Source organism: Lonchura striata, chromosome 8 (assembly GCF_046129695.1).
Source record: "Lonchura striata isolate bLonStr1 chromosome 8, bLonStr1.mat, whole genome shotgun sequence".
NCBI lineage: Eukaryota > Metazoa > Chordata > Aves > Passeriformes > Estrildidae > Lonchura > Lonchura striata.
Genome location: NC_134610.1, coordinates 37,338,707 through 37,361,267, shown reverse-complemented (window position 1 = coordinate 37,361,267; position 22,561 = coordinate 37,338,707). Strand labels below are relative to the sequence as shown.

General features: G+C 45.1%; 1 protein-coding gene across 1 annotated transcript; it reads left to right on the top strand.

Moving 5' to 3' along the window:
• The first annotated feature begins 259 nt into the window (after window positions 1-259).
• On the top strand, window positions 260-22,404 carry MCM3AP (minichromosome maintenance complex component 3 associated protein). Its single transcript, XM_021547275.3, has 28 exons — window positions 260-1,106; window positions 1,191-1,414; window positions 2,045-2,123; window positions 3,389-3,536; window positions 4,535-4,731; window positions 5,834-5,973; window positions 6,261-6,458; window positions 6,674-6,942; window positions 7,121-7,283; window positions 7,841-8,001; window positions 8,472-8,716; window positions 9,521-9,711; window positions 10,973-11,073; window positions 11,895-12,026; window positions 12,648-12,761; window positions 12,909-13,061; window positions 13,471-13,668; window positions 13,986-14,054; window positions 14,775-14,909; window positions 15,311-15,464; window positions 16,581-16,839; window positions 17,175-17,272; window positions 18,028-18,418; window positions 18,537-18,794; window positions 19,119-19,248; window positions 19,881-20,069; window positions 20,686-20,836; window positions 20,956-22,404. Exons 1-28 carry the CDS (start codon window positions 260-262, stop codon window positions 21,112-21,114), a joined length of 5,553 nt encoding a protein of 1,850 aa, XP_021402950.2. The 3' UTR covers window positions 21,115-22,404.
• Window positions 22,405-22,561: the final 157 nt, after the last annotated feature.

Below are 22,561 nucleotides of genomic sequence, written 5' to 3'. Positions count from 1 at the left end.
GGACCCCGCCCGCTCAACGAGACCCCGCCCGCTCAACGAGACCCACCCCTTGCACGGGGACCGCGCCCGCTCAACGAGACCCACCCCCTGCACCGGGACCCCGCCCGCTCAACGAGACCCACCCCCTGCACCGGGACCCCGCCCGCCTCCTGTCCCGCCGTTAATACGCCCGCCCACTTAGGCCGCTCCACAGCCGCGCGGCTGCTCCCGCCCGTCTCCCGCCGAGCCCCGCCCGCCCTCACTGCCCCCACCCCGCCCCATGGCTGGAGCGTCTCCGCACTGCGCATGCGGGCCCCGCTCCGTTCGGCGGCCCGGGGCGGCCTCCGCAGCCATGTCGGCGCGGGGCCCGTTCCGTAGCCCGCCCTCCTTCCCGCCGCCCCTGCGCTTCGGGCAGCAGGCCGTGTTCGGCCAGGGCGGCGGCCCCGCCGGCTTCCCCTTTACGCCCGCCGCCACCTTCGCGCCGCCCTACGCGCTGGGCCAGGCTCCAGCCCCGGCGGGGAACGCGGGATTCAGCTTCAGGCCGCCCACCAGCCTGGGCGGCTTCCCGACCTCCAGCGAAGCGCCGGGTGGCGGCGGCGGTGCCTTCGTCGCTCCCGAATTCCGCTTCAAGGCACCCGAGAGCGCCGCCGCCTTCAAGCCAGCGTCAGGCAGCGAGGTGGAGAAGGGCCCGGCTGCCCCCACCGCCTTTGCTTTCTCGTCGCCCTTCGCCTTCGCGTCTGAGACGGGCCCCGAGGCGGCGGTGGCGCGGGAGCCCTTCTCGTTCTTACGTCCCGCCGCCGCTCTGGGGCGGCCGGAAGAGAGAGGTGTGAGGGCGCCGCCGGAGGAGCCGGGGGAGCCGCCGTCCAAGGGGCTGAAGCGGAAGGAGGAGCGGGAGCGCTCGCCGCGGCGGGCGGCGGCGGCGCCGGGCGGGCGGGCGGCGGCGCCGCCGGAGAAGCGGGCGGTGATGCTGAGCCGGCCCCGCGGCGGGATCCTCTTCGGCCGCACGCTGGAGGAGCTGCTCCGCAGCCAGGCCCGCGAGCAGCGGGAGCGCGGGGACGTTCCCGAGGCCGAGCGAGGACCTGCCGAGGAGCCGCCGCCGGCCGAGGCTCGGGAGCCCGCCCGAGAAGGTGGGCGGGAGCCCGGTGGGGAGTAGCCCTGCCGCCCGGTGTCTCCCTGCTTGCTGACTCGTGTCGTGTTCCTTCTCGTCACAGATGCGGCCCCCACCGCCCCTGCTTGCCGGGGCCGCGGCAGCGAGAGCGCGGAGGGGCTGGGGGGCCTGCCAGCCGCCGAGCTGACGGCTGTCCAGTGCAAGAACATCCCGGACTACCTCAACGACAGGACCGTGCTGGAAAAACACTTCGGCCAGTTCGCAAAAGTTCGGCGGATCATGACCAGGCGTAATAAAAAAATGGCTGTTCTCCACTTTTTTGATCACGTGAGTATCAGAAGTGGCATAGCTCTTGGAAGTTTTCAGCCTGGAGAAGTCTCCAGGGATACCTTAGACCCCCTTACAGTGTCTAAAGAGGGCTTACAATATAGAGGGAAGCCAACTTTTTATAGGGACAGTCTGGAAGAGGACAAGGAGAAACAGTATAAACTAACAGAGGATGTTAGGAAGAAATTTTTTGAAGGTGATGAGGCCCTGGCACGGGTTGCTCAGAGAAGCTGTGGCTGCTCCATCCCTGGAAATGTCCAAGATCAGGTTGGATGGGGCTTGGAGCGGCCTGGTTTCGTGGAAGGTACCCCTGCTCAAGGCAGGGGGCTGTAGCTGAATGGCAGGTCCCTTCCAACTCAAACCATTCTATGATAGTATGAAGAAAGACTTAAATCTGAGCACTTGGGGTCGGTCCAGCACTAATGAAAACTACACTCTTGTTTGTAGAAAAGCGACAGTTTTTTTGTGGAGAACAATTCAGCTGATTGCATGTAAGTCTTAACTGAAGTTAAAATACAGCAACCAGAATTTTTTGGGAATCGATAAATGTTTCTGTGGCAAAAACTGTGCTGCGTGTTTGGGTGTTACGATGCCAATAGGTTTCCATGCTCTGCGTTTGTTTCCTTTCAGGCCTCTGCAGTTCTTGCCAGAAAAAAAGCGAAAGAGTTGCACAAAGACATAGTAACATTCTGGCAAAAGAAGAAAACAAGTAAGTCTGTGTTCCCAGACTACTGAATGATCTGTAAGTAGCTTGCCAGCTGCTCTTTTTTTTCCCTGATGTCCTGAGGATGATACCTAAATTATCTCTTAGTAGGAGATACCATGGTTGAATCCTTAATGTAGTCATACAATAGCAATATGGTGATGTTCATCCTTGTGCTTCTGTCCAGAAGTAGGATGTTCTTTGGGGGTGTAAGAAAATCCAATCTGAAATGCCTTAAATGCCTTGTTCCCTGCCACAGATCATGGACTGGGATGGGGACTTCCAGCTTTCAGGAGAAGGTTCTGAGAACCAACCTAAGGAAAGTGTCCTGAGGTTCTCTGCCGTGTCTGCTGAGGTTGCTGTTCTATGCATCAATAGTTAGACAGCGTTTGAACCAAAGAAAAAGAGAACAACCTACAGAGTTTAGAAGTGGGAAACCTGGATTCCAGACCCTGCTTGGTATTAGGGCAAGAGGAGATTATTCAGTCTCCAAGGAAATACTTACAATGTCAAGTACTTCCCTTTCTTTAGCTCCGTGAGTGCAGTGTGTGTGCCTGTGAGAGCCTAGCCTGTGCGTGCACTTTAGCTGCCAGCACATGGATGGTTCACCTCAGCTTTGACCAACCACAGCCTTGCCTCCCAGAAGACAAATAGTTGCTGAGTTGTCTCCCCGAGAATTAACATCTTGAAGCAGCAGCTCTAGGGCTGCCTCTTTGCTAATGTCATTTTATCATGGTGTTACGTCTGTGGCAGCATTCTGAAATAACTATTCTGGGAGGGTTCAAGAAATCCAGCTGGTGGAAAAATTGTCTCTGGAAGAAGAAATTCTCCCTTCCTGCTGGTGCTAATTCATGCCAACCTGAGTCTAAGCTTGGATATGTGAAAAAAAGTACTTTCAGTAGGAGCACTTGTAATTGTGGTTTATGCAGGTGAAATGGATTTCGTATCCCATAGGGAGTTATGACCTGTGGATTATATCGTAAACCTGAAAGAACTGTGATTCAGTTGAGGATTAGACTTCATTTACTGCTAATTACTGTTGTTGCTAAGTAATATTGTCTTGAAAGATGCTTATTCTTTATAGAACAATGACCTTGATAGCAATTGGTGGAAACTTGGTACAGCTCCTAGTGCAAGTTGATGTGGAAGTTTTGCATGCATGTACAAAACTGGGAGTCTCAGTTTTCATCACCACCTCCATGGAGTCAAGAAAGAGCTCTTGCTTAAACTACTTGGCAGGTACCTGGTTTCATACTTATATGTAATTTCAGGTCCAGCAAAAAGAGAATTTTCATCCAAGGAGAAGAAAGCAGGTGAAGATGAAGGAAGGCAAAGCAGTGAAGAGCAAAGCTATCAGCATTCCCCTCTTAGAAAACCTTTAATAAGATCTTCTGCTAGCAGTGTCATGCCTGGGAGAAGGTATGTCCTATCCTCTGGGAATCCATCTGGCAGAAAATGGGGAGCTTGGAGAAGAATGGTGGTCACTGTGTGCCAAATACAGTCACATTATCTTCAGGGAGGCTGCTTCCCTTCTTTTCTGAGTTGTCTGAATTAGAAGCACTCAGCTCTCACGCTTTGTCGGAAGGATATTCCTAATGGCATATTAGGGTTTTCTATTTTGGTGAAAGCAAAAGATTTTGTTTGTAAAAGCACCTGTAGTATGAGGCATGAGGGAAGCGAACAAACAGTACTGAGCCCAGCTAGGACTGAGTAGTAATGACACTGTTTGTGGTTGTGATTCAATGAGCTTCTCAAGCAAGCAGTTTCCTTTGGAGGCAATTAGAGCTCTGTGTAATGAGGGTCTCATTTTTGGAGTAGTTTGGATTACTGTCTCACTTCAAGTGATCAGGTTTGTGGTAGTCACAGAAGTGACAAGACTGTCATCGTTATCATACCTCAATGGTTTGTCTAGTCTGACAAAAGTAATTTGGTGTGTGTAATCATATAACTGTAAAATTAGCAATATGTTGTGAAGCAATCAGTATTCCTTGATTTAAAAAACAGGTTTCTACTTGGCCCTGTAAAATCTTTAAATAATCTCTATTACTGTAGAAAACACATTGGGTTTGTCTCTAGTAAGCCAGTTCCTAACTTAAAATACAAACTACTGTGCCATAGTGTTGCAAATGTTACAAGACTCATCCATTTTTGTTGCCTGTATGGTCTCTTTTCCTTTTCTGTTAGGACTTTCTCCACAATGCCAGAACTCTTGGCAGCATTGTCAGGGTAGTGCTGAAGATTTAACCAGATTAACCCCTGGGGCTGGTGTTAGCGAAGCACATCCATACATTGTTCATGTTTCCCTGTGAACAAAATACTCTTCTAAAGAGATGCTGGTATCCTAATGAACAGTGAACTGATTAAGACCAGGGTATGCACTAATGTATTATTGTTAATAGAAAAGTCTTCTGCTTTAGCTCCCCAGCAAAGAAGCCTGCCCTTCGAAAAACGCTGCAGTTTGAAGCAGAGCTGTTTGTTTCCAGTTCTGAAGGGCAGAGCTCGGAGGGCTTGGGGGCTTCGCTGTCATCACTCAGTAACCTGGTGGGATTGGTGGCTGAGACATCTGAAGAGAGATACAGGCTTTTGGACCAGAGGGACAAAATCATGCGACAAGGTAATTAGTATAAATTAACATAAAAAGTGAGTGTGTTGTCTTTTTCTCTGCTGGAAAGAAGTGTTTGGGTTTTGTGGCAAAGCTGTTGTGATGTTATGGAAATGGCTTAAAAGAGAGTTTAATGTAGAACAGTCCGTAAAATACTCTCTCAGTGTATTATTTTCTGTATTTTTTTTTCTTGTAAAACACACAAATCTGTTCTACTTATTGCATGTGCAATTTTTCCCTTTCCCTTGTGTAAAGGGAAGGGTGGAATGTCCATCTTCTGTGAAGAAGGGCACATAGAGAGATCTGCATCTCTATAGACTCTTTAAAGAAGGTTACTCAAAGCCTTAACTGCATTTTATAGAGCCATGGATAACAGAATTATTTGAGTTGGGAGGGGCCCTAAAGCTCATCCAGTCCCATCCCCTTGGCATAGGTAAGGGGCACCTTCCACTATCCCAGGTTGCTCCAAGCCCCATCCACTTCCAGGGGTGGGGATACTACAGCTTCTCTAAGCAACTTGTGCTAGTGTCTCTAGTTTTTCTCCAAATTCAAACTATTATACAGTTGAGAATTATCTCAAGAAATGTCCTTTTGTTTCACAGTGGTTGTTGTAACACCTTCCATTCTGTTCTTGCAGTTTCAAACTATTATTGGAAATTCAAACTATTATACAGCTGAGAATTATTTCAAGAGATGTCCTTTTGTTTCACAATGGTGGTTGTAACACCTTCCATGCTGTTCTTGCAGTTTCAAAATTGACCCCATTTCTAATTTAAGATCTTATTTTTAATATTGGCAGACTTCTTGTCTGCTCAGTGCAGAATTTTGAAATTGCTGTTCCTTAGGACAGAAAACATAGGGTGTATTTTAAAATCTTCAGTCTTTTCAGCGAAACTCAAAGTATGTACAATACTTGGACAGGCCTCAGAGTGGGGAGAATCCACCCTTGTCCATTTCTGACTGTACCAAAATCTGGGTACATGTTTTGGCACATCAGGGTAATAGGTTATTGTGAAGAAAAAAAAAGGAAGGAAACCCAAAACCCAAGAGATGCTTAGTGTTTGCTCAATTATTTCTGTGGTTTGTTTTTTTGTTTGTTTTTTTTTTTTTTTAGCTCGAATAAAAAGGACTGATCTTGGCAAAGCAAAAACTGTTGTTGGCACTTGCCCAGATATGTGTCCTGAAAAAGAGCGTTACATGAGGGAGACAAGAAGCCAGCTCAGCATCTTTGAATTGCTTCTAGGAACTGATAAGGTATGAGATTGCCAGGATATCAGTATGTCTGATGCTCATTGGAGCTGTCAGTATTGTTTAGCTGATTACAGGTGTAACTCTGGTGCAAAAATTCTAAAGCTGTAATTACATATTATATGTAATTATTTATAGCTATATATTGTCTTAAAGGTTATGAATTTGAGACTAAGTCCATCTTCAATAGTCATCTCCTTACTGAAGTTAAAGGCATGGGTGGGATGAAATCCTCTTTACTGCTGGGAAGTTGTACAGACTTAGGTTTTTATTCATTTCCTCACCTCTTGCAGGTGGATCATGCAGCAGCAATCAAGGAATATAGCAGGTCTTCAGCAGATCAGGAGGAACCTTTGCCCCATGAACTCAGACCCTCCGAGGTGCTGAGCATGACCATGGACTATTTAGTGACAAATATTATGGATCAAGGAGAAGGAAACTACCGAGAATGGTATGACTTTGTCTGGAACAGAACTCGTGGAATTAGAAAGGTAAGCACTGTGGATATAGGTGTTTGGCGATAAAAAGCAAAAGATCCCATCAGGCTGGAAAAAAATTAAGCAAAAAGCAAATGTTGCTGAAATGTTCTGAATTGCAGAGTGACTCAAAGCACAGTGAAATGGGTTTTCCAGAGGTAGCGCCAGGTGACTGCACTCTTCAACTAGTTTAAAAATACATGTAAATGCATTCTTTTTCATTCTGTTAGGATATAACCCAGCAACACCTCTGCAACCCGCTGATGGTGTCTCTGATTGAGAAGTGCACTCGCTTTCATATCCACTGTGCTCACCACTTGTGTGAAGAGCCCATGTCCTCCTTTGATGCTAAAATCAACAATGAGAACATGACTAAATGCCTGCAGAGCTTGAAGGAGATGTATCAGGACTTAGCTAACAAGGGGATTTACTGCAAGAGTGAAGCAGAGTTCCAAGGTTATAATGTCTTGCTGAATCTCAACAAGGGCGATATTCTCAGGTGAGAAGAAGACATCATTTGTTTTCTCTCTTTACCTCTGGGAAGAATTGAGTTTAGAATTAAATAGAGACAAATTGTAATGCTCCTGATTTTAATTCCGTGCTATTACAAGTTGCTCTTGAATTGTGATTTTTCAATATTGAAACAAAGGTTTTTTTCCTGTCTTTTGTCTCCACAGAGAAGTTCAGCAATTTCATCCAGAGGTTAGAAACTCACCTGAAGTTAGATTTGCAGTTCAAGCTTTTGCTGCACTAAACAGCAACAATTTTGTGAGGTTTTTCAAGCTTGTACAAGCAGCTTCCTATCTGAATGCCTGTCTCTTACATTGTTACTTCAACCAGGTGAGGAAAAAAACAGATGGATATTTTTAAAATTATTTAATGAGTAAGACAGTCTGGGATTTGGGAGGAAATCATCAGAAAACTTAGTAGATATTGAGCCATAAAAATAATACTGTTATTACTTCTTTGGAAGTCTTAAAAATTTTCAGGACCCTTCTGCTGTGATATGAAAGGCTCTTTTTTACTGAAATGCTCTTTTTTTTTTTTTCTTGTAATTGTGTACAAATGAATATTTCCCAGAAACACAATTGGGTAGCAGAGAAGCAGGCCTGAGAGTCCTGCAAAGAAATGTGAGTCTGCACTTTCAGAAGACCTTGCAAGGTGTTTTTTCTGCAGAAGAATCACAAAAAGATATGCTCAAAACAAATATTATGAAAGAGGGATAGAAACCAGAAAGCAAATGAGTAGAATTTAAAAAGAAAGTTGCAACTCTAAATAATTGTGTGCATACTTGATGACAAAGTATCGGTGTATTTAAACGTGATTCTCACATTTATTAGATGCTTTATAGTTTGAGTTCTTTCCTAGTAGTTATGTGGCTTTTTCTTTTCCCCCAGATTCGTAAGGATGGTCTCAAATCCCTCAATATTGCCTACACTGTGAGCACCCAGAGAAGTACAGCATTTCCCTTGGACCACCTTGTCCGCATGCTGCTGTTCAAAGACTGTGAGGAAGCAACTGATTTTATAAGTTACTATGGCCTGAGTGTATCAGATGGGTAAGTGTGAGGAAAGTGATGCCCTGGGGGATTTAGCCTGTTGTCAAACAAAGGCATAATGTGGGCGAGCTGCTCCTGAACGTTGGAACCAGAGAAAGAATGGGCCAAGAACAGGGGATGAGTCTCCATAGGAAATAAGGACACAGTTGTACTTAATGGGAAACTGGCATTATGGTGATGCCTGTAGGGTGGGATGAAGCTGAACAGTGCAAACCAACTTTTAGAGGATGTTGGAGGACAGCAGTTCACAGATAAGTGTCTGCCATTAAAATCCATGCATTGTAAGGTGTGTTCATCCAAACTTGGGAGTTTTGAGAGACTGGGAAAGGATAAAAACCTTTGAAGATGCCAGTTAGTCATCTATTCGTGTCAACCTTCTGTTTCAAACCAATGAGTTTCAGAATTGAAAGCCTGTAGGTTACTGGAGCTTTGTGGACATATGCCTGGTTGTTACTTCTGTTTTTCCCCAGTGGTTACGTGGAGCTGAATCGCTCAGCTTTTCTGGAGCCAGACGGATTGCCCAAACCACGGAAATCCCTGTTTGTCAGCCAGAAGCTCACTGTCTCTGTTGGCGAGGTTGTGAATGGGGGGCCCTTGCCCCCAGTGCCTCACCATGTGCCTGTGTCCAGCTTCAATGGGCAGAACAAGTACATTGGTGGAAGCACCTCCTTGGATCAGGCTGGCAGTAGCCAAAAACCCAGTGTGGAAGCAACAGGTGAGAGCAAACCTGCAGTTTAGGTACTGCTCTAAATACAGTTTCAAGGCAGCTCTGTAAGCAGGTTCATTGTACAAAGCAGAAGCTGTTGGTGGCTCAGAGATTGAAACTGCATGGCAGTTTAAATGTAATGAAAGGATTAGAATTTAAATTTCAAGAGCATTACAGAATGGTTTGAGTTGGAAGGGACCTTGAAGCTCATCAAGTTCCACCACCCGACACGGCAGAGGCACCTTCAACTGGACCAGGTTACTGAGGTGTGTTTATGTATCTGTAAAAACCAAGAACAACCTAATAAATAAAATGTATTTCCCAATTCAGGAAATTCTCTATAGAGCCAAATTTTGCCAACGTAAGTGGAAATAACAAATGTTCAACTACTTCAGAAAACAAACTTCCCTTTGCGGTTTGCATGTTTTTTATTTGCAGCTGTTTGTTGCCTCTGTGTATAAACATGTTAGTTTTCAGATTAGCTGAATGTGTGCTTTTCTGTCTTTGCTGGAAGTACAGATAGTGTGTGTAGGTGCCAGGTGTGCCTGACTTAAAACAGTTGCTTTGTTGGAAATACGTGTGCTCGGTAATGGGGGTAATGTGCAATTAAATGTTTAAATGTTTTGTATAAAACATTCATAAATGTAAATTAATTTCTATGTTATATTTATCACTTTAAGGCAACAAACTGCTCTTTTAGATTTATTTTACGACCCGCTGAGTTTTATCAGACAAGCCATTTTTTGATGATAAAATTTGCTTCTGTTTGTGACTGATCTGATTTCCTTATTTTTTCTCCTTTTCCCTCCCAAGAAGGAAGAGTGGAAAGCAGAGGTGTGGATTTAGAGGCCACAGCAGCAAGAGTCCAGTCCCCATCTCATCTTCTGCCCTCGCTGTTGCCTCATCAGCTGGTGCCAGTCCTGCCCTCTGCACAGCCCATCTCCCAGTCTGCTGCACAGCCTGAGCCTCCCCCTTCAAAGCCTCAGCCTGGTTACTCAGATGAGGTAGGGAAATCTAAACTCATCAGGAAATATTTTGGAAAGATCTGTGAACTATAACAAAAGATAACCAAGTTCTTAGGGTATTTTATTTTTCTGGAACATGCAGGTATGTCAAATGAGACATGACTAAAGTTTCTTGCTGTGGGTACATGACCATTAATGCTGGGTCTTGAATGTGTTGCAGCGAGGGTGGGTCCTGGACGGTCGGGACAGATGGAGATGAAAGATCTTTGGAGTCAGGCCTCAGGGTATATGATTTATTGTGGGGCCCTGCTCGGAGCTGCCAGCCACAGCTCAAAGCAGGTCCCAGGGAGTGGGGTAGGGCGAGATAGCAAAAGAGTTCTACAAGAGGGTCCAAGGGACTAGGAGAAGGGGCTGGAGCAAGGGCTAGGGTAGAGAGAGAAGGGCAAGAGGAGAGAAGAAGGGAGCTTTTCCTCCCGGGGACACCTTATCAAGGGGGTTTCAGAGGGGGGTGAGGAAAAGTACTTTGGACCAATGGGATTACAGATACATCATACTTCAGGGGAGGGTTGCAGGTGCAAGAAAAACTCTACATTTCTGAGGAATGAGACAGAACACTTTATCTGACCCTTTGATTTGTCTGTGGGTCAAAAAAGGGAGTTACCTTCTACTAGCTACACTACTGTCCACCAATGCTTAGCAACCAAAGTCTACCATCTCAAAACTCGTTTTCATCTCAATCTGGCTCGCATTCTCTGCACTTTCCAAATCCCCCACTAGGCAATCGTACTTATAAGGCCTTCCTATTTCATCTCCCCCAGCAATGTGTACCCCGTCTACCTGTGCTGTTTTTCTCCCTCCCACACAGGTTTTTGTATGCTGATGCTGAACCAGTCTCCGAATGTCTCATTGCTTTGTACAGTACAGTTGTCGTATTCTGTCTAGATAATGGCAAATTTCAGTGTAGGGTAGACCTGATAATTTGGAATTAAATCAGCTAGAATGGAACTCTAAAGTAAGAAAATAGGAGTCTCTCCTCAGTTATGGTTTCCTGAATTGCTTTGCCCACATTTAGTACAAAAATCTGCTTTTGTTTCTGGGCTGTTACTAACCTTTTAGATTGTCTAAAAATTTCTGAATTTTGCAGGCTGTTGTGTTTGCTTAAGTTGGCTCAGTTTGTAAGCAGAAATACAGATGCTGCTGTGAATTACAGTCAGTTAAGGAAGGCTGGAGAGTCTTCCTCCCAGCTTACTCCTGACAAGGACCACAGCTTGTTTCAGCTGCTTCCTCTGCTGTGTTACAGGACATTGCTGAAGTGGTGGATGGGCTTGTGCATGATGTCCTCAAAGGAGAGTGCAGAGAAGTGGGCAGAGCAGGAGCAGCTTATGTGACTGCTGCTATCTGGTAAATAGCATTTCTTGCAGGTTCTCCTGGAGTCTGTCCCCAAAGTTGCCCCTTGCCATAGGAGCACCATGTGTGAAGGTGGTAACACTAAGCACTGTCAGGTCTGTGATGGAGACCATGTTACTGATGCAGTGGTAGGGAAAGCAGACCTTTCTTCAGATGTCTGTCACATCCCAGCTCTAGCCTTAAGGGAAGGCTGACCCAAACCTCTGGAAGCTTTGTCTGGTTAAAAACCCCTGTCGTGGAATGGAAGGTGCCCAAAGGGGAAGAAGAGGAGCAAGTCCAGATCTGGCTGCTTCTCTGATTCTGATAAATTTCCTCTCCAGGGCAGTTGGTAGAGTCATAGATGTGGGATGTGACCCAAACAGTTGATGTTCAAACACTGTTTGGATGGGGATAGCTGACCCAGGCTGACTAAAGTCCATTCCCTGTGATGTCATGGTCAGCAATAAAACTGGGTTAGAGGGAGAAATTGGAGATTTGTGGCTTTCAGGGTGGACATTGATTGGGTACTGTCTGGGTATTGCTCTTCCCATGGGAAGTGGTGACTGGCTGCGTTTACTTTGCTTAATGGGGGAGTAGGGGTTTTGCCTTTCTGTATTACAGTGTGTATTTATTCCCATCCACGGGTTTTCCTTTCTTCTTCCTACTTCCCTGTGGCAGTGTGGGGAGGGGAGTGAGCCAGTATCAATGTGTGTGTGCTTGGCTAATGGCTGGATCAGCCCACCACAGAGAGCAAGGTGTGGCTGAGAAAAGTATAGACCTGGGACTTTGAATGAAACCATTCTGGCTTTGAGAAGAGATTTGCTGTTTCTGCACAGTGCCTCAGAAGCCACCGTTGAGGAACTTGTGACTGTGGTGATGGGGGATATCCTTAGAGAAGTGGCTGGAAACATGCTCAGTGTGGAAAGGCAGCGTGTTCAGGAGGAACGGCGCAGAGTGGAGGAGGAGAGGTGAGGCACTGCTTTGGCTGTGGGGCAGAGTGGGCTGGGTAGACCCCAGACAACGTAAGGACAGCTGGTGCCAGCCTGAGTCCTTGTGCCTCTGCTCAAGGCCCATGTCTTTCTGCCACGGTGGCAGGACAGGCTCACCTTGAACTCCCCTGGGATTGTACAGGCAGGGTTCCCCTCTGCATTGTCAGGTGATCTGCAGGTTAGCATCTTGGTCACCTCAGAGCCATGGTGAAAATGGTGGGTGGGAAGTTTAGGAACTTTTATTTACCCAGAGCTTCCAGAGAGGGATATGCATTTGCTGTATGCAGGAGCTTTTCCTTCTGAATGAGCTACTTGTTTGTAGCTTATTGGGGTAAGAATAAATAGAATTCTAGAATAGTTTGGTTTGGAAAGGACCATAACGATCATCTAGTTCCAAGCCCCAGCCATGGTCATGGATGGCACTCACTAGATCAGGTTAAGGTGTTTTTTGAGGGAAACCTGGCTCTATGCAAAGCTGTTTATTTAAAAACGAGATAGTGGGAAATAATTGTAGGCAAATTAGCTGTTTGGCACGGCATGTAGTGCTTGTGTAACTAAGCAGCATTTTTGCCAACGTAATTTTTTTCTTTGTCCTCCCAGACAAAAGCAGGAAAGAGAAGAGTTAATAAAGCAGTTGAGCCAGTTGCTGGGTATGGAATTAATGGAAGAAGTAATAAAGGAAAGTGTTAAAGAAGCTTCAGTCAATGAGTTAAGGTATGTACAATGTGCTGCATGCACGTACATGTAGTTTGCTTTCTCAAGGGTTTCCTACATGTAATGGACTTCCCTGTTTGCCCACTGAATTGGCATTTGCTGGATGTGTTCACCTTAGCAGTCTTGTTTTGTTTTATTTGGAATCAGATGTGCCTTAGAAAGAGACTGGCAAGCCCGGATTGCCCGGTGTTCAGAAGAAGTGTGTGGCCACTTCATGGAGCTCTTTCTGCAGGATGAGATTTTCCAGATTGCTAAAGAAATGCTTCAGGAGCTCCAGTGTTTCTGCAAATACTTAAAACGGTGAGTTACCACCCTGGGACATGGCTGCTTCACTTGGGAACATTGGCATGGAGCAGTTAACAGAGATGGAACTACTGCTGTCTGGTTGTGTTCTTTTTGAGACAGTTTTTTCTGTCTTATCTCCATGATAAAGGTAGACCTTACAGTCTTAGTACCAGCCTTTGCTAAATTATGTGGGGAGGGGATCACATCTTGTTGTAGTCAGGTAATGAGCTTGGTAGGAGATTCCAGCTTCATTCCGTCTAGAAACCTGTAGTAGTTTATCCTTGCATTGTTTCTGCTGATCACTGGTTTTCCTGCCCATATGCTCAGTGTATTGTGGTCGTTGTGTTCATTATAAAAATATCTGATGACAGAGGTCTGCAGAAGAGTTCATGAATGGGACCTATTTATCTGTTGTTCTCCAAAGGTGGAGGGAAGCAGTGGCAGCTCGGACAAAGTTGAAACGTCAGATGAGGGCATTTCCAGCTGCTCCCTGTGGCTTGGATTCCAAACATCAACTGAAAGCACTGTCCCCCAGTGCAGAGTGGCCTATAGCCATGGAGAACTTGTGCAAGAGATTTGTAAACCTGGGGAATGGAGGAAAGCTAGGAATCTCTTGCACGAGGTAAGGGATGCTTCCAGTGGCATCAGTAGGAAATCTGGTTGATTTTTGGAAGATGAGTTATCAAAAATTCATTCATTGTGAATGTTAGTTGGTTTGCAGAACTGGTTATTCTTAAATAGCTTCCAAAATACTTCCTCCATAAATGTCATGGCCAAGACTGAAAATCCAAATAAATTCTCATGCTATCAGCAACATTCTGAGGCCTCTGTAATATTTCCCAGGCCTCAGTGTTCTTACATTTGTTTAAAGTATGTGTTTTATACACATACTTATACGCATATACATAAAATATACAGCAAATAATATTTCGTTTCCAGGTTGAACTTCCTGAGAAACAAGACAGTGCATGAAATTAAAGTTCAGCACTTCTACCAGCAGTTGGTAAGGTAGGCTGGGGTTTGGTTCTTGTTTTCTTTAGAAGCAAGCTGCAGCAGATGTGCCAGAGATACCAGAAGTGGCCAGAAGGTATGGCTAACCATGGCCGAATGCCTGCTTGCAGCCTTGCTTCTGGGAGTATTTTGGAATAAGGGGAGCAGGAAGGTCAGAATCATTGGATGATCTGGGTCAGAGAGGACCTTAAAAGATCATTTTGTTCATTCCATCCCCCTGCCATGGGCAGGGACACCTTCCACTAAATTAATGAAGGCGTTGGGTCAGATGGTTCTCCTGGGTGTAATTTTAAGGATCTGATGGGTATTATGGGGTGTGACTTTGTACCTGGATGGGATGGGGCCTGGGATGGGCTACTGGGGGAAGAAGAGTAAATGAGCTATCGGTGACCTGGCTTGTGGTTGGAAAATATTGATTGAGATGTTTGAACTGTAGCAGAAGACCTGGCTTCCCATGGCTCCTTATGCTCTCCTGGCCTGGGTGTGTGTTGAATCAGTGTGGAAGTGAAGCAGTACACATAAGCTCCTGAAATTTCCAGAGTAAGGCTCATGTGTCAGGTTTAGCAGCTGCAGTTCTTGAAGGATGAGCAACAGATCCAGAGAATTAACTGGTCAATACACTACAATGTTGTAACTGTCAGTGCAAGACAGACATTCCTTAGCTAGGAAAGAGCCCTGAGGTGGAACTTTTCACCAGTTCTTGTGTCTCTCTTTAAGTGATTTAGCTTGGACTCCCCTGGATCTTGTCTCGTTAATCACGGAACATATTCCAGTTCAACAAGAACAGGTTTTTTGGAAGGTGCTCTTGGTTTTGCCCAGTGATGATGAGTATTCCAAGGATGATCCCAATAGGTATGTTGAAGAGTTGGTTGCTGGGTCCCTTTCTCAAACAGGGCAGACTTTTATTTAGCTAGAAGATTAGTAGTACAGTCCTTGATGTAATTTTTCCTGTACCATGTCAGATTTCCAGCTTTTTTTTTTTTCCTTCAGAGTGTTCTAAACAATATAGCTATAATTTATTACAGTGATCTGTATTTTTCAACATTGTTTAATTACTTTTGCTCATACTGAAAACTAAACCTTGATAGATGACAATTTCATTAAAATATATAGCTATTTATTAGGTCTGTTTATAATAACCTAAATATATAGGATTATGATAGATTATGCTATGTTAGAGGTGCTGATACTAAAACCCTAAAATGCCAGTTTCAACAACAAAACCCCCCAAAGCCCTATTTTTTGTTTGCTAGGATACTGGTGGATTGGCTGAAAGCCAAGTTTATGGGACACAGAAGTGGTGAGAAAAATGCTTCACATACAGAAGGCAAAATTCAAACGCTGACGTTATTTAGTTCTCTTGGCATGCAGGGGACCAGAAGCATTAAAGTCAGTGTATGTATAAAGGTAGGTGAGAACAAGTTAATGATATCTAATAGGCTATAAGAGCAAGGTGGGCTCTTTTTCAGTGGATGTTGTGTCCTGTCAGATGGATGGAGATGATACTGGGAGGTTGTCTTGGTTTGAAAAGACAGGTGTCCTCTAAGGAAGGCAGGAGCTTCCCTTGAAACGGAAAATGCAAACCCTCTCCCTCCAAATTAATATAATTTTGAAATTAAGGGCCTCTAAGGCAAAGATATGGGAGTAGAAATAACAGTTCTTTATTAGGAAAAAAATAAAAATAAAAGAAAATATAAAAATAAAATGCAGTTAATAACACTGACAGAATATGACCTGGTACCTTGTTGGTTACCCTATATGGTACTGATAGCAGTCTGATTAAATGGTGGCTGCAGTTTTCCTGGAGTGACAGATGTGGTTCTGTTAAAGCTATGATCCTGTAGAAGGGGGTAGTTTTCCTCTGAAGATCCAGTGGTGGTGTAGATGGGCCTGGTCTTCCTCTGGGAATCCAGTGGGAAAAGCCTGACTGTGGTGTTCCAAATCTCAGATTATATCGAGGAAGGAGTGCTTGGCTCCTCCCCCTGAGCAGAGCATCTCACAGTGGGATGATGGAATTTTATCAGCCATGCAGTGACACTCAGTGGCCCATGAACAGAAGAGATCTCCTGGAGGAAGGATTGGTTATGGAGGAGATAAAGAAAACTGCATGGACCAATTAACAGAAGATAACACCCCATGTCTAACAGATGGCAATAGAATAAATACCCCCACATAGCCACATCTTGCATTTCCAACCTAAGACAGAGGGATAGAGGGTTGTTGAAAAGGTCTGAAAAAAGGTGGATTTTTTTTCTTTGTTTTCAATCAGCTGAGAAATACCTGTAGTAGTAGAACATGAATCATCAATTCCTGATCCCAAAGCAGGTGCTGAAGGGCACTTCAGCGCTCAGCTCACCTATCAGACACATCCATGTTGGCCTGACAACAGCTTACTGTTTAGGTTGTGTAGAGCTCCTGGAAAAGGATGTCAAAGCTGAATGGCAGTGACAATAAACTGCAGTTTTGCTGTGAAAATAGCTTTGTTTAGCTACATTATTGCTGTCATCTTTGTTGCCTGTCTAGGTGGCACATGGTCTGCTCTCTAACTCGGAGCTTGATTTGGCTGAGACACAAAAGGACTTGCTTGGGACCAGTGGCCTCGTTCTTCTCCTGCCCCCCCAAGTTAGCAGTGAAGATATTGCAGAAGATGATGTTTACTGGCTTTCAGCTTTACTGCAGCTGAAACAGCTGCTTCAGGCCAAACCTTTCCACCCTATAATTCCCTTGGTGGTTCTAGTCCCCAGTCAGAAAGAGAAGGCTGTGGAGAAAGAAGTAGAAGATGGTATGTAATTGTTTTTGTGTCTTGAAACAATGAATGTTTAGGGCTGCCCAAAGTAGAAGTGTTGTGACTAGTTCAGCCTCTCTCCCTTTAACTGTAACCAGTTAAAGCAAGAGGCTGTGAAATACAGTGCATCCCAGAGCTTTCCTAAAAATCTTAAGGCCTTAAGTGCTCACCAGTTTTGGCTTCCAGTTTTCTTTCACAAACAGTATTTGATCCTGAGAGTCTGTGGGCAGAGATGGAGGGGAGCAGCAATGCAGTGAATGTAATGCAGAGCATGTGGCCCAAGGACATGTGTCCTTATTCTGTGTACCTGATAAGTTTTCTTATTTTTTAAGGTTTGATGCTCCAGGACTTGATTTCAGCCCATCTTATTTCAGACTACACCATTGTAGAGCTCCCAGGCTCTGTCAATGACTTAGAAGCCACCAGAAGGGTAAGAATAGCAAGATGCAGGAATTATTTTCCCTTATTTGTGACTGTTCTATTTTCACTGACCAGACATCAGTGGCATTTGCTACAAGAAAAAAAAAAAAAACAAAAAAAAACAACCTGAAAACTGCACTGAGACCAAAATTCATGGATTACTTAAGCCCACTCTCTTCTGCCCTGCCTGTGTTGCTGCCCAACAGAGGAGTGCTGGTGGTGGGTAAAACCATTTTATCCTCAAGCTCTTAGTCCTAAAATGCTGAAGACCATTTGTAACTGTTGTGCTGCTGTGAGATCATCCAGAGTTATCCCATCTTGGTGGATATGACTGAGATGCCTCTACCTCTCATCTTCTGGAATTCCCTGACAAGCCCGGAGTGATGCTCCCCCACAAACCCTCACAACTTAGGTCTGCACTTCAAGGACTGCCATGATCCAACATAATACAGTCACCCTGGGCTAATTTCTGTGAATTTTTCCAATTTTTCCTGGATAAGTTTTCAACAACACCAGCATCCTGCAGCAGGGAATTTTACTGCATACCTGTACCTCATGTAAACAGCCTCTTCTTTGTTCCTGAGTTTGCTGTGTGGAAATTCAGTTTGTGGCCACCTAGCTGGAGAATTATTGTTGTAAATATAAGTATGATAATGCCTGATTTATTTGCCTTTTGCTGCCTATTCTCTTGAAGAATGTTATTGAAACTTAGGGTTGAATCCTTTGCAGAGCAGTTTCCAGCCCTCCCTCTTTTGTGTGTTGTAGGTCTCTGCAGCCGTAGGCTGGCTGGTGTCCCACTGTCCTGCCTCCCTTGAGCTCTGCAGCCAGACCCTTCAGGAGTACATTGAGGATGGGATTGATGGAGAATTTGGCAAGCGTTTCTACCATGACTGGAAGGAGAGGCATTTAGCTGGGCTGCCATCCCAGGAGCCTGGGGTCATCATAGAGCTCTACAACAGTGTGCTGCAGTTCCTGTCAGATGTGGCATCCTCAGAGCACTTTTATGACTTGTCTTGGCCTGTCACAGAGTTTTCAGAAGCAGGGGGTAACAAGATGTTGCCCCACCTGCAGTGGAACATGCCAGATCACCTGGCTTGGCTGAGGAAGGCTGTGCTGTCCTTCCAGATCCCATACCTAGATCTGCCTCCTTTAGGTGGTAGGTACTTCACACTCTATTATCTTCTTGGAAGCACATTGTTCTCCAAGATATCCCTGTGCAGTGTTGGTTCTGTCACAAATTCTTGCAATTTACTTTGATTTTTTTTTTTCCACAGCTCCTTGGCATCCTGTTTGCCATATGATTTTTCAGTATGTCTCTCAGATTGCAAGTTCTTCCCACACTCAACCACTGATCCAGTCTCGGGTGGAGAATCTGTTGAGCAAAACTTACCAAAACTGGAAAACCAGAACAACTGGGAACTCAGATGAAGATGGACCTTCTGTTGATGAGATCCCTTGGGATTGTATCTTGGCGATCTGTATTGATCATAAACTGAGAGACTGGAAACCACCCAAACTGCCTGTTGCTCCAGGTATTGTATCCTCCTGCAGTATGGATGATGCTTCTTTTGTGATGGTATTTAATCCACTGCCAGTGGTGCCTTTCCATATGGCAGCAAGTGATGTGTAGCAGGCAGCTGTGGTCCTGCTGTGTTCTGCATGTGTCTTCCCGTTGGAGCGTGTATTTAGTATTGGTTATGGCTTGACTTGATCCTGTGAAGAGTGTCCCAGACTCTGAAATCTACTTGAAAGTGAACAATTCCTCTTGCCCCAAATTGCCTTTTTAATAATGAGCTTTTCTTCCGAAGGAGAAAACCTGTGCAAATTATAAACGTTGGGTTTGGGTTTATTCACAGAAGCTATAAGCAAAGATGGTCAGATTCGTGTGTACTTCTTCAAGGGGCACTTAGAGAACTACAGCGTGCCTTTCTCATGGGATCAAGCCAGGCTGCGGACACAGGAGGAGATCCGGCAAGGCCGTGAGAGGTGAGGTGGCCTGCACGGTGCTGAAAAGTAGCATTTGGCATCCTCCCAGAGCCTTCTTGTGTACATCTCCCTAAAATGATGTACAAGGCTGTGCTGAAACAGAGTAGGAAGTAGATTTTATTTGTACAGGGTTACTCAGCTCTCAGAGAAGTGGATTGCTTGGGGAGTGCTGAAAGTGTAGAAATAAACTTCTGCCAAAAAAAACCCTGCTGCTCAGGCTTTGGAGTTGTGCAAAGCATGGTGGGAAAACAGTGTGAATCTGAGAAAATGATAGGTTGAGGGGGAAGGATGCCTTAGAGCTGTGTGGCATTAAAGTGTTTGAGATGGCAAGTCTAGCTCACTTCCCTAGCCATGATCAGATGGCAGCCATTCTCTTCCCTCTTGGAAGCTTAGCTGAAGCTCTGTTCTGTAGTGGGTGAGGTTTGGGGTGAATCCTATGCTCCTGTCTGATTAATTCCTCTAATCCCATGCACAAGTGGTGCTGTGTTGGACCCTGGGACAAGGGCATTATTTCTCTAAATGATTACTTCTCACTCCCTGCTATTTCCAAGCTTCAAGCTGAGAGGGAAAAATCAACACACTCATACCAATTCATGTGGTTTTGTTTATTGTTTTTTTCCTCCCCTCTTCAGATCAAAGATAAAATATCCCAAGTCTTATAAGAAACCCTACAGTTTCTCCATGGTGCCAGGTCAGTATGACTCTGGCATGCTGCCAGGTCAGGAAGTGAGTGTTCCCAGTACAGATCAATTCAGAGACACGTCTTTGGCCCAGCAGCATCTGTTGGCACAGTTACAACTGGAAAAAATAGAAAACAAGAGGTAAGTTCCCAGAGCAGCATATTTTCCTTGCAGCTTCAGCCTAGGGTTGTAAACCATTTGTGACTTTTATGGAATAGCAAGTTAAACTGTGCTAGAAAAGAACCCAGACTGTCTTGAGTTCCATGTGATTTCATCAAGCATCGGGGCAGTTCCCTCCTATTTCCTGCTCGCATCAGGGGAACAGTCCAGGATGGTAGAAATTCTTGGAGTTCTCAGGAATGGTTGGAAGCTCTGTGGTCAGTCATGCCACCAGAACTGAAGCAGTACAGTGGTCTGTGTGTCCCCCAGTGTCACAAGTGTCTATAAAGTCCTCTCTGGGATGTCAGTTTGTAGCAATGAAGATCACAAAGATGAAGAACTAAATCTTTTGAGGTTAGTCCAGGGGGTTTTTGTCTCTTCTGCCTTCCCATAAGTTGAGTATCTTCAGTCTGTGTAGCTCCTCTCTGTACCACAGTCCTCTGTGATGAATTTTGATAGCTGCAGTGGGGCACAACAGACTGTTTTGAATATGGCTGTGGAGATCAGATACTTCTGAATCCAAAAAACCTTAGTGTAATGCACTGGTTACAGGGACAAAGCCTGTCATCTGACTGGTGCTCTTGCCCTTCCCATCCAGGTTTGAAGAGCAGCTGCACCAGTATCTAGCTGAGGATATGGAGCCCCTTGAGGATCTCCTGGGTCTTCCTCTCTACCTCCCTCAGTCTCTGCTCTCCTCCCCAGCTGCCACCTGCCCCTTGGTGAAGAGTCCCATGTCAGCTGCTCAAGAGGTAAGAGAAGGCAGTTCTGAGCTAAACTAAAGCTCTAAGAAGTGCAGTAGCTGCAAAACCTGTAGTGGGAATTAACCTTGGGAGAAAGTCTCAGTCTCATCTCTTTTCCTTCTGCCCAGGCTGGGAGTCAGGAGAAACACAAAATTCCAGAGATGGAGCAAAGCTCTGCGCTGTCAGACAGACTCAAACACCTGCAGCAGCTCCTCAGAGCCACCAAGGAGGCTGAGGCTGCCTCTGAGCTCCACCTCTCTGCTCTGGTGGACATGGTGGACATTTGAGCAAAGCTGAGACATGAAAGAAGTCCAGGTCCAGGTGATTGAAGAGATGCACTCCTCGGCATGTTCCAGAACAAGCAGCTGTTCTCCTGGGATGAGAACATGGAGCAGCCATGGGGCCTGGGCCCTTTTCTCATGGCTGAAGTGCACAGGGTGAGCGTGTCATGGATGGTCTGGAACTCCCTCCTTTTCTGCTCCACAGGCACAGAGACAATTCAAATGCTTTTTCTTGGAGGGCCTTAAATGACAGTGGTGGTTTTTCTTTCTCCCAGCTCTAATTGTGGGTAAACACAGCTTCATCAGGTTCAGCTGTAGGGTAGCATGGACCCCTGGGAATATTGGAGCAATTTCTGTCCATAGCCACAGTCCCTGAAATGTTATGTCAGTCTATGCTTCCTTCATGCAAGAACTGCCTTGCAGCAGCACTGTGGTTTGAAATTCCTATTGTTTCTAGAAATGTCAAAACATTCATTCTCAAGTTGGAGCAGCACTTGGCCATGATTTTTGTACTTCTTATTGCTCAGTGCAAATCCAGAAGAATTTTTGTTGTTCTGGGCCCAAGGTCTATTTTATTAAATGTTTTCAGCATTAAAATTAGGTGAAGTGCTTATTCCACAGATTCCATGTCGTGCTGGAAAACAGGATTCTTCCTTCAGTCTACAGTAAATAGCTATGGAGAAACAATTTTCCTTTGTTTTTGGAAGAGCAAATAGCCTGCATTCTCCAGCATTTAAAAACTTTTGGAAGTTGAAGGCCTTTGGCTTGGGTTTAATTTCCCGCAAATAATTTGAAGATGTATTTCATGTCTGCAGTACTCCTATACAGTTCATCTTTTTCTTATAAAATCAGCCAATTTTTCTCAAACAGAGCCTTCTGCCAGGTTGAATATAAATTACTGCACTAAACTGATTATCTTGCGTGCCCAACCGAAGTTGAAATCCTCAGTAGTCTGAAACTATCAATTGCCTTCCAAAACAGAAGTTTTACATTTTTTTAAAATAGCATTTCATTTGTAGTATTTCTCTTAAACCCAAAATAGCAATAGTAGCTTAATGCTAAGTTGAAATAAATTTAAATTAGAAAGGGTGTGCCTAAGGCCGTTCCTGCTCCATGTGCTTTTTTTTGGCTTAGTTTTGTTGTTTAACTCATTCTATGTGAAGGGAAGCCTGTGCTCTGCTTTTGATGTTTACATGAAATTCAGCTGTCAAAACCCAACAGAGCTTTGGGAGCGTGGCTTATACTATTTGCTGTAAATTGTATTTTGTACCTAATAAAAATTTTAGCGGCTTGAAAGGTGCCTCATTCTTCTATAAAAGCTCATGGTGTGGAATGCTCTCAAGGGGGAAGGGCATGGGGAGGGGTGGCTCCTGTCTGGGGGTACCAGTGCGGGGGGCTGGTCTCACTCCCGGCCTCTCCCATATTGTTTATCTGTGGGTGGAGAAGCCGGCGT

Bases quoted from the DNA above. Each gene is read 5' to 3' on its own strand.
- MCM3AP (XM_021547275.3), top strand. From the start codon at position 260: ATGGCTGGAGCGTCTCCGCACTGCGCATGCGGGCCCCGCTCCGTTCGG. The intron at 7,284-7,840 runs GTGAGGAAAAAA...CTTTTCCCCCAG, and splicing joins TACATTGTTACTTCAACCAG to ATTCGTAAGGATGGTCTCAA. The intron at 20,837-20,955 runs GTAAGAGAAGGC...CCTTCTGCCCAG, and splicing joins CCATGTCAGCTGCTCAAGAG to GCTGGGAGTCAGGAGAAACA.